The following is a 16,513-nucleotide window of genomic DNA, read 5'->3' on the forward strand; positions in this document are numbered from 1 at the left end:
AGATAGGGATGGAAAAAATAGAAAATCAATAGATCTGAGTAGAAAAACTTGTGGTATCTAATAAATTCTACCTATTATTAGACTTGAACCAATGGCTCCCGTATGAAAGCAATACACATAAAACAATATCAATATGAATACTGATAACAAGATCTATAACTTAATTTAGAAGTAAAAACAACTTAATTTTGATAATCGAACAATCAAGCCCTTAGCATTAAAAATGTGTACTTTTACCTAAATTATTCATAATTTTTTGGTTTTACAGAAATACTTTTGCCTATATAAACATCAATAGTCTCAATTAAGGGGAGGCTATTCGAGAGAGCTCCATAAACCTCAGGCGAAGCTTATAGTGTACTTTGTTCGAAGGGAAGATTGTTGAGGATTGAGGATTATTGAGAGTGAGTCCCACATTGGTTAATTTAGTAGAAGATCATGGGTTTATAAGTGAAGAATACTATCTACATTGGTATGAGGCCTTTTAGGGAAGCCGAAAACAAAGCCATGAAAGCTTATGCTCAAAGTGGACAATATCATATCATTGTGGAGATCCGTGATTCTTATGATCCGTGATTCCTAACATGGGATCAGAGTCATGCACTAAACCTACTAAACCTAACCTAACCATGAAGTTCATAATTAGAAATAAAACTTTAATTGCAAAATTCCGAACATTACCTTAACTTAGAATAGTTCATATGTGAACCCAAAATACCTAATTCCTGAAAAAACATTAGCAATAAATTTAATTCCTGAAAGAAAACATATGGAAAGTAAATGATTGGTAACACAATAATTAATGAGTACAAATAGTAAGGGACAGTATAGTTGGCATGCAGGCCATGTTATCATATATTTCCTAAAGTTTCTATTATTGCAAAGTTATGGAAATGACAGACTTTATTGTTGGAAGGCTCACCCAATCTCTCTCATCCACACAACATCTAATTCAAGATCCAACATCGAATAAATATGCACTTTTCACTTCAATCCTACTCATCCTTTCAAATTTTGAAGGACAAAAGTATAGAAACTAAGAAACTAATTGCATTTCTTACCAAATATAAACTATAATTCCAGAAAGAAAAAGAAACTTGAAGAAAATTGGTTTCTCTACAAATAATTCGAAACTACAAAATGAGTGTTGGGTCCACAAAAAGGAAGGAAAAAACAGCAATCAGATGCAGCATCGAAATCACTCTCCATTGTAAAGTTCTATATATGATCAAAATCACTCAAGGTTTTGTCTATTGGCCTAATAAGATTAAAATCTGATTGTTGTAGTACAACTTGAAAAGCACACGAAGGCAACGAAGTAAAAATTGAACTAACCAAACCGTGCTTCTTGCCAGCAAGAGTTGAATGAAGCTTATTGTCTTCGCATTCCACGTCCACGGCCACGGAATGCAGCGCCACCACGTCTTCCGCCCATGGCACTGGCAGCAGCTTCTCCCTGTGCACTCTCGGACTGGCATGATAAAGGTAGGAGGAGGGGGGAGAATCGTTATTAGTAACACATGACTGAGCAAAAAGAAATTGCAAAACGGAGTTAACTCGATCAAATAATAACCTTGGGATTCTTCACAGTTTCGTCAACACTTAATATGAGACAAGCTGCCTCTGTAGCAGCATTAATAGCATTTATCTGCAAGCAAGGGTACAAATTTTAAAATCAAGGTGCTTCCAATGGGCACTGATTGTTTTTACAGCAACGAGTCAATGCAATCAGATACCTTCACAACAGCAGGTTCCCATACGAAGTTTGCAAATGAATCAGCAACTCCACCGGTGTTGATGTCCACCCCATACGGTGCACCCTCACCTATTTGAGAACCTCAAAATGTCATTATACAATCATTTGAAAATTGATGTAGCACAGTAAATCCAAGGAAAGACAAACTAAAATTGTCATTGCAACCAGGCCAAATAGAAACAGAATGAAAGAAATGAATCGCCACATCGTGCACTTTAATTAAACTTGACCATTAATCGAATGAAAGTAAGGATGCCAAGAACAAGCAATTTTGAGACGAAGAATTCTACCTGAAGGATGTGCATGCTTCTGTCGCAATTTGTTGAGCACATCGGTAGCATCAAACCCAGCATTGTCACACAGTTGTCTGGGTATAACCTGCAGGACCACAGCAAGACAGCCCAGTAAGGTATACCTCATAAAACCATGAATAGACCAAGATCCTCCTACTACACATTAGCATTAAGAAGAGAAACATTGTCTATGTTTCCAGAATTATCATTCAGCAAGGATGAGTTGATGATGTTCAAGTATGAGTGGGGGACGATTATATCATTAACAATATCCTGGCGGTAAAAGAATGTCAAAAGAATGTATACTAATTTGTAGAACACCCAGCCCTTACCTTTCCATTCTATTCGTATAGGATACATTTTTCATTAATTTCCTAACCCTTTTAATAGGCAAAGAAGTGCCCAACTCAATTTATCAGGCAGCAAGGCCAGGAACAAATATTTAAATAACAAACGTTTCAAAACGGGAGGTAAAAAATTTATTTTCAACAGCGAAAGACACAAGATAGAGCTGTGCAATGAAATCAGAGCATCGTTTAAATAAATGGATTCGTCAACCAAGGATGTGCAGGCAAGCAGTGATGGTAGTATACAGTATGTTCTGGTCTTTAAAAGAAACTTTGGCACTCAAAATTTCCAAACGAAGGAATGATGTTCTGTGCTTACAGTTGCATTTAGTTTTAAAGAATTTAAAATCTTTCCAATCTAACTCCAAAATAGTCATCAATGAGTCTTGGCACTACAGAACATAAAAACTCAAGTAGAAAAAATAAGCGAGAGGACACTGATCTACCTCAAGGGCTTTGGCATATGAGTTGATGAAAAGCTGAGACTTGCCAGCTATTGTGCGTGCATGTTGCCTCAAATATCGACTGATCTCCATCTGCCAAAAAGTGATTGGGTAGAGAAAAAAAGAATGGATATTTAAATCAAAGACAAACGGTCAAATTAAGCTCTAACTGAAATAGTAAACATACATCAATTGCTCCGCCTCCAGCAACAACAGTAGAATTCTTCATTGCTCTTCTAACAATCATGATTGCATCGTGCAAGCTACGTTCTGCTTCTTCAATAAACTAAATGATAATCGAAGTGTAGCAAATTCAGAATAATTGGCAAACACAATGTGATATATTCAATTTGATGTTTTCAACAAAAGCCATACCTGATCAGCTCCACCTCGAAGGACTATGGTGGCTGTTCTACCTGATGGACAGCCACTGAATATATTATATCTTTCATTACCAACTTGCTTTTCCTCAAAAACCTCACATGTCCCAAGAACCTGCCAACAAAGTAAAGTAATGTCACATGGTCATTATGAAAAACGGAGGAACAACAAGAACATAAGTTCCTATACAATTAAATAAAATTACTATAGCAGAAAACATGTGTACCTCATCAATAACGTTGTTGACAGATGTCTGTACAGTTCCACCAGTTGCAGCAGCAACCCTATGTAGATCTTCCTCAGCCACACGGCCAGCACAGAAAATATCTCGGTCTGCAAAGTACTGTTAAAAAGTAAACCGTTGATATGGATTCAGAGGAAACTTTACTGAATGAATGGTGATGATACTTCTTATTATTTCAATAGAAATTACTTCCTTCACACTATACATTGTCTAGAATCTTATTTCTTTGACATAAGAGGGCTTTTCTGACTACCAAGAATACTGGAGATGCAATCATTGTGGGGAAAGACAAATAACAACCTGTGTGGCAAGATCACCAATAGCCAAACGCGAAAGAACAACCTTGGCTCCACTCTCTACACATTTGTCTAACTTTTCGTAAATAATATTCCATTCTGCATCAACAATGGACTGATACTGCGATGGATCAGAAAGCCTACAAAAAACAATTTATGGAAGTTTAGTAGTCATAAAAAAACGGGTCATCAAAAACCTTTCACAAAGAAACCCAACTCGATTAGNTTTTCTTTCTCTGATTTCAGTTCCAATTCAATATTTAGCAAGAGAATCTTTGGATTTAAAAACTTCTTTGGCTGCTGTTCGAAACCTGCATAAGAAAATGTCTTCTTGAAGGCAACACCATTTACCAGGAAGGAGTCACGCATAGTCCCTCCAGGAACCTGACAAGCACATAAAAATTCCAACAGAGCATAACCATTTAGCAAATGTACCAGCCTTTCATTAAAATCAACTCAAGGTGAAACTTAATAAAAGAGTAACTATAAAAGAACCAAAAATTACATATAAATAAATAACTTTGAAAAATAATTTTGATTCTGAAGGTTTCAACAGCAACATACTGTTTAAATGCAGAGAATGGTCAGAATTGCATAAAGAAATGATCCAAAAGTTGACCTCTACCAAACATTACGCTGGAAAATTAAACAGCTGAAAATAAGCATTACGCAGAAGGTACAATTAGCCATTGATCTCAAGATCTAAGGCACCTAAGAACAAATAACTTTTTCATACTGCCTCAAGTTCACAGATGGCATTTAACAACACCGTATATTATTTTTATATGTTCATTAAAGAAATACTGTATATATCACAGTATCATACATAAATAAATCACTATCCGACATGATCTTTCAAAGTTGACAATTTAGCTAGGCATCTTCAGTTCAGAAAAGTAAAAACACAAATTATAATACTGCACAGCAGACTGATTTTATGTTCCACCAGACAGTGTTTTCTGTATCCATGGAGCAAAACAATGAAGAATGTAAAAGAATTACATGAGTGTACACACCTTCTTTATACCAATCATATTTAGCCTATCTTCATCGCCAATTGCAATAACAGCATCAACAACCATTGATGCAAAGAAATCCTTCTCACCACCAATGAGCTTAGATGAAAGTGTTGTCGCAGCACATTTACCCAACAAGCTTTTCTTTTCCTCCAAGCTCTTCCCCTCTATACTGGTTGCCAACTCTTTTACTTTCTCAATTGCCTACCAAACAAACCCAATCAGAGGAGAGTTAGGATGACCATTCAACCGAAAAATGAATCAGTGACGAAAACTAAAATCACAGACCAATTGGCTTGCAGCCCGATAGCTTCGTATTAAATTTTGAGAGTGGACTCCATCCTCAATAAAAGGCTTGGCCTCCCTCAAGAACTCAGCAGCGAGAAGAACAACAGTTGTTGTCCCATCACCAACCTGGAACACAGTATTAAGAAGTTACGTGAACAATCCCATCACTTTGATCATATATAAAGTTTCATTTTTCATTTTTCATTTTCCCCCCTTTTGTTTCTAGGGAGGGACGTTGGAGTAAATAGAAAAACTCGACCCAATAAAAAAAAATATACAATAACAATAGTGGGAGCATATAAGAAACTATTACCCAAAAACCTCTTTAAGGTTCAAAATGTGTCACTGTTATATCAAGAATACTTGATCCTATGTGATAGAGAACAAAAGATTTACATAAGCTTATTAAATTTCAATATGCAACTCGAGGTACGTGAAAATGGTCAAGCACGCCTCCGTTTCTTGAACAGAAATATGTGAATTAAATCGTTAATCTTTACAGAAAATCTTGATTTCACATCAGAATCAGACAGAACCGGAATGTTAATTTTAAAAAATAAAATAAAATAAAATAAACAATGGTCGGTAAGGTCCCAAAGCCTGCTTGCCTGCTGCAATGGAGAAGGGGAAAAAATGAATATGCAACTACTCTTAAACTTTATAGGGAGTTATTTTTTATGAACAAAAACGATAGCTCAATAGCTAAAAACCTCACATCTTCTCATTTTCAGCACTCTTACTGAACGTGACATGAAGAACCATCTCCACCCTTCCACAATGTAATATTGTCAATAAAAAAAGATATAAAGAAGTTATTATCGGCACTTCATATCACTTTTAAATTGATTTGCAATAAATCAATACAAATTGAGAAACACAAGTACCAAAAAGAGCTAATTACATAACAAAATTCCAAGATTAAGGAACTAATCATCCCAATATCTCTATGCCGGAAGTGATGAATCAAACGCAGCAGTTCCAGCAGCAGTACCAACAAATACAAGAAAGAATAACAAAAACACCAGAACAATACCTCGGAGTCCTGCGACTTAGCGATGTCCACGAGGATCTTAGCGGCAGGATGAACAATATCGAGAAGCTTCATAATGGTAGCACCATCATTGGAAATGGTGACATTTCCCTTATCGTCGTGAATGAGTTTGTCCATACCTCTAGGTCCCAAGGTGGTACGCACCACATCCGCCACAGCTGTGCAGGCATTGATGTTGCTCACCAACTGCGCCTTGCCTTGGGAAGTATCCGTTCCCTCTTTCAGCAGTATGATCTGAGGTTGCTGTACATTTTCTCCGACAAACACAGTNAAAAAAACAGCAAATCTCATGCGAGAAGGAGAAAGAAGAAGGCGAGATTGGGAGAGCTTACCAGCATGGCTGCCATTGTTGGAGATGCGGAGGTGGGAGTAGCACGGAAGTGAAGATGCTGCAAGTGTTCGTGTTGGTCTCTAGGGTTTTGTGGGGAGTTGGGGAAGAAGCCTTTGTGCGCCAAAGCCTTTCTAACTTCCGAAAGAGTGAGATTTCGTTTTTCTTTTCTATTTTTAAATTACTTTCTCAATTTTTTTTTTTTCAATTTAATCTATAAATTTTAAAATGTTTTTAAAAACTTAAAAAATATCAATTTTATGTATAATAAATATTTTAAAATTTTAAAAATTAATTAATATGCAACTTTTTTTTTTCAATTTAATCTATAAATTTTAAAATATTTTTAAAAACTTACAAAGTTTAAATTTTATGTATAATAAATAATTTAAAAATTTTAAAAATTAATTAATATGCAACTTTTTTTTTCAATTTAATCTATAAATTTTAAAATATTTTTAAAAACTTACAAAGTTTAAATTTTATGTATAATAAATAATTTAAATTTTTTAAAATTAATTAATATGCAACTTTTTTTTCAATTTAATCTATAAATTTTAAAATGTGTTTAAAAACTTAAAAATTTTCAATTTTATGTATAATAAATAATTTAAAATTTTAAAAATTAATTAATATGCAACTTTTTTTTCCAATTTAATCTATAAATTTAAAAAAAAATTAAAAACTTAAAAAAATTCAATTTTATGTATAATAAATAATTTAAAATTTTAAAAATTAATTAATATGCAACTTTTTTTTTCAATTTAATCTATAAATTTTAACATATTTTTAAAAACTTAAAAAAATTCAATTTTATGTATAATAAATGTCACTCCATACATGTCTTTTAGATGAAGACGACTCTCCACAATGGTATGATATTTGTCTATTTTGAGCATAAACTCCCGTGATTTTGCTTTGTGCTTCTCAAGAGGCTTCATGCCAATGGAGGGAAAGAGTATTCCTTGATTATAAATCCATGTTCATTCTCTAAATTAGTAGATGTGGGACTTTCGTCATCCAACACTATTATTCTATCTTAATTTCTATAGTAATTTCAGCATTCATTGTCGTACAACGGCATTTTACTTTTACTTGAAATATAAGTGTAGCACATAACTTATTCTAAGAAGTACACAGTATTGTTGGAGTTGGGTTATGCAAACACACATACATGATGGGACGTATCCTTTAAAACCCTAGCATGGCCCTGAGCTCTTTCCCGTTTCGGGTAGGATTGGATGTGTGGTACTTCTCCACACACGACTCACGCATGTGCACATAGACCCACCAAGTGGGCTCGTATATGTACCCCTTGGACCTAGCTTGATCGAGCTAAACGAGTTAACCCGTCGTCGAACACCACAAAAGGGAAAGACCCACATGATATCATAGCGAACATAAATATCGAAGGTACACGTCCGTACTAACATAATATAATAAGGAAGTATCCCGATACACATGACATACATAAATGCATGGGTCCCCCGATACACGCTCTCCCAACTAAGTTATCCCTGCATAACCCTCATATAACACAGCCAATGGAGAACGAATCTTTTTTCGAGCACTTTATACTCTTAAATTAATATAAAAGAATTCTACTATTAAACATGCCATGAGCATAGATCAAACACGCGACCTTTAGATCTTCAGTCTAACGCTCTCACACCTGAGCTATCCCTGCATAACACTTGTATAACATAGTCAATCGACAATCGAGTACAAAACTTTTTTCAAGCACTTTATACTCGAATACTTGATTTTTGTAATCGTAAAACAGGTGAGTGTGGATCGAACACAAGACCTTCATATCTTCAGTCTGACGCTCTCCCAACTGAACTATCCCGCAAAACCCTCATATAACACAGTCAATCGAGTACAAAACTTTTTTCGAGCACTTTGTACTCTTAAATTAATATTAAAAAAAAAAAAATTATACTCTCCCCATATAACATAATCAATCGAGTACAAAACTTTTTACCAGCACTTGCAGTTAAATTCTAATCTTAAACACATGCAGTCAGCGTGGATCAAATACGCGACCTTCAGATCTTCAGTCTAACACTTCAGTAACATAGTCAATCGAGTACAAGAATCTTTACCACCAATATAACGTAAACTATCTATCAACACCTCATATATTATATCAATTATTTTTTATGTTGATTTCGAAAGTTCATGAGTATTTTTTATAAATATGGTATTAACGGTAAATATATTTCTAATTTTTTAAAAAATTTAAAAGTATTTTTTAATGGAAAAAGTGTATTTAAAAAAAATATTTAAAGTTTAAATGTTCTTTTTATATATATTTTTTCCCTTAAATTAAGGGTATATTATTGAAACATTAAAAAAAATTCATAGTTGTTTTTAAATTAAAGTGCAAAATAAAAGAATATTTAATTTAAAAATAAAAATATAAAATTAGAATGTGAATTATAAGGTGGAAAATGAAACAAATAAATTATAAGTAATTAAAAATTAAAAATTAAATTAGAAAGTGAAATTAGAGTTCGTCGGCGATTAAAGGGGAAAAAAAGAGAACTCTCAAATTAGGGTTTCCATTTCAATGTATGAATTTCAGGTTGTTTGCTTACTTTCCTTGTTCCTTCTGCTCTCTGTTCATTGTCAATGAAGAAATTCCCAATTCAATCGTTCTTGATTTTCCACTCACGTTTTGATTTATTCATGTCGATTGATTCAAACAATATCTGTTTGTTTCACAGCGTGAGGAGTTTTCATTGATACAAGAGGCCTCGATTATCTTCTTAATGTCGTCGAAGGCTTTCACAAGCTCCATTGGGACGCAGGTATGCCGGGGTAAGTGGAAGCCGTACTGGAAACTGAATGTGTAAATCATTTTCCAAGCTTTTTCTAACTCTGGATTTCTCTTGAAGTTCGCGGATTTGTTGAGGGATTTTAAATAGTGTATATTAGCCATTGCCTTGATCTGAAATCTGTGTTGGGCGGAAATTTTGCGTTAGTTCACTTAGAAAATTAGTGCTCTGGTTGTATGAACTTCTCTTGTGCCAATGCTTTGATTTAATTTGAAGTATAAGATAAATTTTTTGAGGCCTCTATATTTGGTTGTTCATGAAAGAGGGTGATGGCTGCATTTGTATGCGAAGAAATCAGTAGTGTATTGTGAGACAAGGGGCTGTTAGAGCAATTTGTGCATTAAAATGGGACCTCATATATTTAGATCCATTTCAAAAAGGTACCATTATCTCAATATGGTTGTTAGATGTAAAACAACATCTTCCCAATATGTTGCATCAAGAGCTAGAGATCCAACGTTTGAGAAACTGATGGATAGGTACAAAAATCTTCTAAAAGTGGTTGCTGTCCAAGATCTTATCCTTGCTAATCCGAGGAATCAATCGGTATCTCTAGAATTCCTCTCGAGGCTTTCCCAGAAGCTCCATCTCAACCGTGGCGCTGCCTCCTTCCTTCGCAAATACCCTCATATTTTTCACATATTCTATGATCCAAACAAGACTCAACCATTTTGCAAATTAACAGATACTGCCATCCATATAGTTTGTGAAGAAGCAGATGCTATCCATGCTTCATTGCCTCAGGTTGTTGACAGATTAGTCCGGCTTTTATCAATGGCGAATTCTAAGATGTTACCACTGCGTGCAATTTACAAGGTATGGAGGGAGCTTGGCCTCCCTGACAATTTTGAGGACTGCGTGATATCGAAAAACTCTCATATTTTTCAGCTTTGTGATGCGTATGAACCAAATACTCATTTTTTGAAGTTGGTTGATGACATTCCGAGAAATCATTTCCGAGCAGCTGTCGATGAATGGAGAGTTACTCAGTGTTGTAAAGATGGATATTCTGTTGACGAGACAGAAATCAAGTATAGCTTTAAACATAGCTATCCTCCGGGGATGCGGTTGAGAAAAACCTTCAAGGCCAAGGTTAAGGAATGGCAAAGGTGTCCATATACCGGACCATACGAGGGAACACTCGACAGTAACAAGTATGGGAACACTGCTATAGCACTGGAAAAACGAGCAGTTTCAATTATTCACGAATTCATGACTTTGACTGTGGAAAAGATGGTGGAAGTAGAGAAGATCAGCCATTTTAGGAAATGGTTTGGCATTGAGTTAAATGTAAGAGATCTATTCTTGGACCATCCTGGGATATTTTATTTATCAACCAAGGGAAAGAGACATACCGTCTTTCTAAGAGAAGCTTATGAGAGGGGGTGTTTAATAGATCCAAATCCAGTTTATACTGTAAGGAGAAAACTCCTAGATTTTGTTGATATGGGGCGTCGTGGTTTACCTCCTAGCAGCTTAAGACAGAAGGTAGATCAAATTCACAATGAAGATGGTGACTTTCCTTTAGGTAACAAATGAACAAAGGACAATATTTATAGTCTTTCAATAAGTGTTTCAAAGCTCACTAATGACTCTACAATCGGTGAAATCATTGTTGGGCAGAAATTTGTGATACATTGTGTATCTGAAAACAAAAAGGAGAATGCTTTAGTTTTTCAATGGAGATATGTAAGTGCAGAATGGTGGAGAGATAGAACGCTTACATTATGGAATTTGAATGTAACGACCTAAGCCCACCGCTAGTAGATATTAATTTCTTTGGGCTTTCCCTCAAGGTTTTTAAAATGCGTATGCTAGGGAGAGTTTCCACACTCTTATCTATGCTTCGTTTTCCTCCCCAACCGATGTGGGATCTCACCTTGAATGTATTGGAGTAGTTGGTCATTAATTTCTAATATGGAAACCCTTCATGAATATAGAATACTTGGAGAATGGGTTGTTTGCTGCATCTTCTTACAGATATGAACATCGAAGGATCAAAGTATGAGAAGCGAGGGGATTGAACCGCCCTGGCAACTTCTCTAGCAACTGGCGAGTAATTCAGTTTTTAATATAGGTAAGCATTATTGGAGAAGTTGAACAACCTGATTTGGAAGTCTGAACTGCGTTCTTTGTGATCTGCTGGCAATTATGCTCTGAACAAAGCTTCATTCACACAGATGCGTCTTATTCAAGTTTAATATGCCTCCTTATACATTTCCATTGCATCTTCATTATCTGCATCAATTTATTGAACACTTTGACATGTAGTCCGTTGAGTTTCCCTGCCATTTCTTGGTTTCAAGTGAGAAGGCAGAGTCTGAACCATTTGGACTACAGATTTTTTGGTTGTACTATAGAAGTTTGAAGGTAAGGAATCGTTGAATATGCTTTGCTCACTTGGGATGTCTCTTTTTCTTTTTTGGATGTGGCATTCTCGTTTATCCTATTCCCATTTGCATACTTTATTATTATAAAATGCAATGTCTCATAAATGTAATAGCCTAAGCCCAAGCCCAAGCCGATGTCTGCTTTGACCTATTACGTATCGCCCTAGCTTCACGAATTGGAGAGGTTTTCACACCCTTATGAACAATGTTTTATTCCCCTTTCCAACCGATGTAGGATCTCACAATCTACCACATTTGGGGCCCAATGTCCTTGTTGGCACATCGCCCTGTGTCTAGCTCTGATATCAACTGTAACAACACTAGCCCACCACTAACAAATATTATCCGCTTTGACTCATTACGTATCGTTGTCAGGTTCATGATTTTAAAACGGTCTATTCGGGAGAAGTTTCCACACCTTTATAAAAAATGTTTTGTTCCCTCTCCTACCGATATATCATCCTCACAAGAAAGAAGGTGTTTTTCAGCAAATCATGTTCTTTTATCTCAAATAATGTTCATTGCTATATCTATATTTTATCATGCAGCATTTTGTCTAGAGATGAGAACTTTGAGGATTGTTGATCCATTTCCCCAATATTTGTTCCATGAGCAGTGGATAATATGCATACAAAATGTCGATGGCGTTGCTATCGTCTCTACTTACCTGGTAATGTCTTCTTGCTACCCTCTAAAACTTGTTTTTCCAATCTTCACCATCACAGAAACATGCACTTTTTACAAGCCACAAGAACAGGTAGTTTCAACAAAATATTTCAATAGAAACTAACATTTTATTGCCTAACAATCATGAAAATATCTCAGTACAATACTACATATGAACTGAAAAGGAAAGACAGAAGAATTGGCAAACAATAACAGACAATCAAAGATATCTCGGTTAGAGAAGCGTCGAAAGAAATCCTAAGGCTATGCCAAGCGGAAATGCGAGATGAAGGCGGTTGATGCTCGAAGCCCTATTCCCGCTGCTTCCCGGGGTACCGGGGGTGGCGGAGCCTCCATCGTCCAGTGGTTGAACACCTAGGTGCGTTTTAACATTCGAAATTTTCGTTCAGAATAAACTCAAACCATGAACTTAGAATGTAGAGTATGGAAGATTTATTACCTGGTCCTGGTGCTGGGGCTGGGGCTGATCCGGGACTATTTGATCCCACCGGAAATCCCAAAACTGCATTCAAAACAAGCAGGTTTGAGCTACGAACCTCCCTCTTATGATGCTTTTAAGACTGATCTAAGCCTCAAAATTTATTTGAATTTTGTTCATGGAGGGAAACTAGCATGTTCTTAGTTCATGTTTGTTGCAAATTTGAAACATAAAAGTCATTTTGGTAATATATTAGTTTATGTTTGTTTGATTGTTCTAAGAATGTTTTTGAACTTCCAATTTCCATGATCTTAATGTTAAAAAAATGTTTGTTTGATTATTTTTAAAATGTTCTTAAACTTTCAATTAAACTTGAACTTAGTATTAAAAAATGCTTCGATTTTCGGAAAATAACAATTTAGTCCTTAAATTTTAGTACCTAATTTTAGTTTTAGTTTTGTAATAATTTGATCTCTGTACTTTAAAATTAGCAATGATTTATAAGTTCATCGATGTACAAATTAATTTTTGTTCGATTGTTCAAGATTAAATTATTATAAATTTAAAAATATATAAACTAAATTGTTAGGTGTGTAATTATATGTTTAATTATATATTTCTAAAATAATATTTCTAAAATTTAAGGGATGCGCCATCTTAGGGTGGGTAAACCTTCCCCTCGCCGACGCGTTTTAAAGCCTCGAGGTGAAGCCCAAAAGGGAAAGCCCACGATGATTGGGAGGAGGAGGACAAACCACCCTTTGTAAGAGTGTGAAAACCTTCCCTTAGCAGATGCATTTTAAAGCCGAGGAGGTCCAAAGAGTGTGAAAACCTAACCTTAGCAGATGCATTTTAAAGCCGAGGAGGTCCAAAGAGGATAATATCTAACCGCGGTGTATCTGGGTCGTTACAATTAAGTTGTAATTTTTAAAGTTTGAAGGACTTAATAGCTACAAATCTCCAAAAACTTAGGGGCAGATTGAAAAATTGAAAAATCATGGAATATAAATTTGAATCATAATTGAAAATTTCCATTAAAAAGAAGAAAAAAAAAGATTAAATTGGGTATTTTAAAAAGATTCATTTTAATTTTAATTTTAATTTTTTTAATTTTTTAATTTTTTATTTAAGGAAAGGGAAAAGAAAGCTTACGAGAGCAGAGATTAACGGGAGGGGTGGAGACATTGCAGGCGGAAGGAAGCTTCATAGCTCTGTCGACATCAATGGTTAACCCAACTTTATTAGGATCGCTAAGCAGCTGACAGAGGCAGCTAGGGCTACTCTCCACCAGCCCCGCCAGCTCCGGGCAGCAATGCTTGTCCGGCTTCACGTCCTTGCTCCCCGCCGACACGTACGACAGGCAATCCGACATATTCAGCAGCGTCGTGAAGCAGTCCGTCGCAACCGCTGGCCCCGGCGCCGGAGCCTGCGCCACCGCCCCTGCAATGCCGTGAATCGCGATTATCACCGCCGCTAGCGCGCAGATCGAAGGCGTCGCCATTGGTGTAGATCGAGACGGTTGTTTCGTTTTCTAGGGTTTGAGTTGGTTGGCGGTGGAATTGAAGAGAAGAGGAGGAGGAGGAGGAGAGAGATATATAGAGAGAGAGAGAGAGAGAAGAAGGGAAGTGGTTTGGGAAGAGGAAGGCGAGTGTGAATTAATGGCAGCAGCTACCGCCATTGCAGGACTTTGATTGCTTATTTATTTCTCTTTTTTGTTTTTTGTTTTTATTTTGTTTTTTTTTTTTTTTTTAATTTTCTGTGTGAGAGTGGGCCCCCTCCCAACTCCCAAGGCCCTATTTATTTCTTTTAGTTATTTATCTACCTCCTAATAATGACCCCACCTATTTTTTTCGCCAAATAAGATACGCCAATAATTATTATTAAAATAAATGTGACGTCCCAAAACGCCATTTATAACGGTGTGAAAACTTTCTCCTTGACGCATTTTAAAGCTTTAGGAAAGCCTAAAGAAGACAATATATGCTAGCAGTGGTTTGGACCGTTACAAATGATATTAGAGGCAGGCACCGGATAATGTGTTAGCCTTCTCATTATTCCCTGAAAAGGGAGGTAGACACGAGGCAGGAGGCGGTGTGCCTGCAAGCATGCTGGGCTCTAAAGGGGTAGATTTGGTGGGGGTCCGACATTGATTGGAGAAAGGAAGAGTGCTAGTGAGGACAGGATGCTGGGCTCTAAATGGGTAGATTTGGTGGGGGGCTCTAAATGGGTAGATTTGGTGGGGGTCCCACATCGATTGGAGAAAGAAAGAGTGCTAGTGAGAACAGGATGCTGGGCAGATTTGGTGGGGGTCCCACATCGATTGGAGAAAGGAAGAGTGCTAGTGAGGACGCTGGGCTGAAAAGAGGGTGGATTGTGATGTTCCACATGGAGAACAAAACACCCTTAGGAGGTAGACGCTGGGCTGAAAAGAGGGTGGATTGTGATGTCCCACATGGAGAACAAAACACTCTTAGGAGGTAGACAGGAGGCAGACGATGTCCCTGCAAGGATGTTGGGATCTAAAGGGGTGGATTTGGTGGGGATCCCACGTCGATGGGAGAAAGGAATCAGTGCTAGCAAGGATGTGGGTTCTAAAGGGGTGGATTTGGTGGAGGTCCCACGTCGATGGGAGAAAGGAACCAGTGCTAGCAAGGATGTGGGCTCTAAAGGGGTGGATTTGGTGGGGGTCCCACGTCGATGGGAGAAAGGAACCATCCCACGTCGATGGGAGAAAGGAACCATCCCACGTCGATGGGAGAAAGGAATCAGTGCTAGCAAGGATGTGGGTTCTAAAGGGGTGGATTTGGTGGGGGTCCCACGTCGATGGGAGAAAGGAACCAGTGCTAGCAAGGATGTGGGCTCTAAAGGGGTGGATTTGGTGGGGGTCCCACGTCGATGGGAGAAAGGAACCATCCCACGTCGATGGGAGAAAGGAACCATCCCACGTCGATGGGAGAAAGGAATCAGTGCTAGCAAGGATGTGGGTTCTAAAGGGGTGGATTTGGTGGGGGTCCCACGTCGATGGGAGAAAGGAACCAGTGCTAGCAAGGATGTGGGTTCTAAAGGGGTGGATTTGGTGGGGGCCCACGTCGATTGGATAAAGGAACGAGTGCTAGCAAGGATGCTGGGCTCTAAAGGGGGTGTATTGTGATGTCCCACATTGATTAGAGAGGAGAACAAAACACAAGGGTGTGGAAACCTTCTCCTAGCATACGTGTTTTTAGTGAACGTGTTATTTTTAGATAATTTAAATGTCGTATAATAAACTACTTACAATTATTAATTAATTAATTATGCATCCCATCATTATCATATATATATATTTTTTTTACATTAATTTCAACAAATATTGAGAAAAAAAAAGGAGTGAATAATAATTTAAAAATAGTTGTTGGGATTCAAATTCTCCTTGTGCCAAAAAGGCATAAAGTTTTTATAATGTGAAATAATGAGAGCCCATGTGAAAATATTGCTTTTTTTAGTCTTATTGTGAGACAATTTATTTTCATTGTTGGGAGTTAAGAATAAAATTAAATAATAATAATAAATAAATAAATATTTTCATATTTATAATTATTATGAAAGATGAAAAGGGGAATACAAGTACAAGGTATTTACTTTTTTATTTATTATTATTATTATTATTATTATTATTATTATTATTATTTTATTATTACCTCACCACCAACCTAACTTCCTAATTTTCTCCTATTAAATCTCAATATTTATTTTCAT

At 36.6% G+C, this 16,513-nt stretch overlaps 3 protein-coding genes across 8 annotated transcripts; 1 reads left to right on the top strand and 2 right to left on the bottom strand.

The window, feature by feature from the left end:
• Nucleotides 1–1,086: 1,086 nt before the first annotated feature.
• On the bottom strand, nucleotides 1,087–6,602 carry LOC111779800 (T-complex protein 1 subunit eta-like). Its single transcript, XM_023659954.1, has 14 exons — nucleotides 6,448–6,602; nucleotides 6,098–6,358; nucleotides 5,065–5,190; nucleotides 4,777–4,980; nucleotides 3,978–4,144; nucleotides 3,765–3,900; nucleotides 3,447–3,563; nucleotides 3,215–3,334; nucleotides 3,027–3,125; nucleotides 2,843–2,932; nucleotides 2,047–2,134; nucleotides 1,737–1,825; nucleotides 1,574–1,648; nucleotides 1,087–1,471 (listed from the first exon to the last, which is right to left on the bottom strand). Exons 1-14 carry the CDS (start codon nucleotides 6,460–6,462, stop codon nucleotides 1,373–1,375), a joined length of 1,686 nt encoding a protein of 561 aa, XP_023515722.1. The 5' UTR covers nucleotides 6,463–6,602; the 3' UTR covers nucleotides 1,087–1,372.
• A 2,341-nt stretch (nucleotides 6,603–8,943) lies between these two features.
• Nucleotides 8,944–12,591, top strand: LOC111780147 (protein ROOT PRIMORDIUM DEFECTIVE 1). Of its 6 annotated transcripts, XR_002812803.1 has the most exons (5): nucleotides 8,944–9,030; nucleotides 9,173–11,653; nucleotides 12,049–12,150; nucleotides 12,222–12,343; nucleotides 12,499–12,591. XR_002812803.1 is itself a non-coding variant. In XM_023660462.1 (2 exons), the coding sequence occupies exon 2, from the start codon at nucleotides 9,629–9,631 to the stop codon at nucleotides 10,820–10,822; it is 1,194 nt and encodes a 397-aa protein (XP_023516230.1). In that variant the 5' UTR covers nucleotides 8,944–9,030; nucleotides 9,173–9,628; the 3' UTR covers nucleotides 10,823–11,682. The 6 variants fall into 6 exon arrangements, 1 of the variants encoding a protein (XP_023516230.1); XR_002812802.1 differs by lacking the exon at nucleotides 12,049–12,150; XR_002812804.1 differs by lacking the exon at nucleotides 12,049–12,150 and having other exon boundaries at nucleotides 12,290–12,343.
• Nucleotides 12,439–14,609, bottom strand: LOC111780148 (non-specific lipid transfer protein GPI-anchored 2-like). The gene is made up of 3 exons (XM_023660463.1): nucleotides 13,931–14,609; nucleotides 12,800–12,862; nucleotides 12,439–12,714 (listed from the first exon to the last, which is right to left on the bottom strand). The coding sequence occupies exons 1-3, from the start codon at nucleotides 14,277–14,279 to the stop codon at nucleotides 12,575–12,577; spliced, it is 552 nt and encodes a 183-aa protein (XP_023516231.1). The 5' UTR covers nucleotides 14,280–14,609; the 3' UTR covers nucleotides 12,439–12,574.
• Between the last annotated feature and the right edge of the window lie 1,904 nt (nucleotides 14,610–16,513).

Source organism: Cucurbita pepo, chromosome LG18 (assembly GCF_002806865.2).
Source record: "Cucurbita pepo subsp. pepo cultivar mu-cu-16 chromosome LG18, ASM280686v2, whole genome shotgun sequence".
NCBI lineage: Eukaryota > Viridiplantae > Streptophyta > Magnoliopsida > Cucurbitales > Cucurbitaceae > Cucurbita > Cucurbita pepo.

Coding starts and splice junctions, on each gene's coding strand:
- LOC111780147 (XM_023660462.1), top strand. CDS start 9,629: ATGGGACCTCATATATTTAGATCCATTTCAAAAAGGTACCATTATCTC.
- LOC111780148 (XM_023660463.1), bottom strand. CDS start 14,279: ATGGCGACGCCTTCGATCTGCGCGCTAGCGGCGGTGATAATCGCGATT. Junction 12,863..13,930: donor TCCCGTTAATCTCTGCTCTC/GTAAGCTTTCTT, acceptor TTTTGAATGCAG/TTTTGGGATTTCCGGTGGGA. Junction 12,715..12,799: donor AGCCCCAGCACCAGGACCAG/GTAATAAATCTT, acceptor AAACGCACCTAG/GTGTTCAACCACTGGACGAT.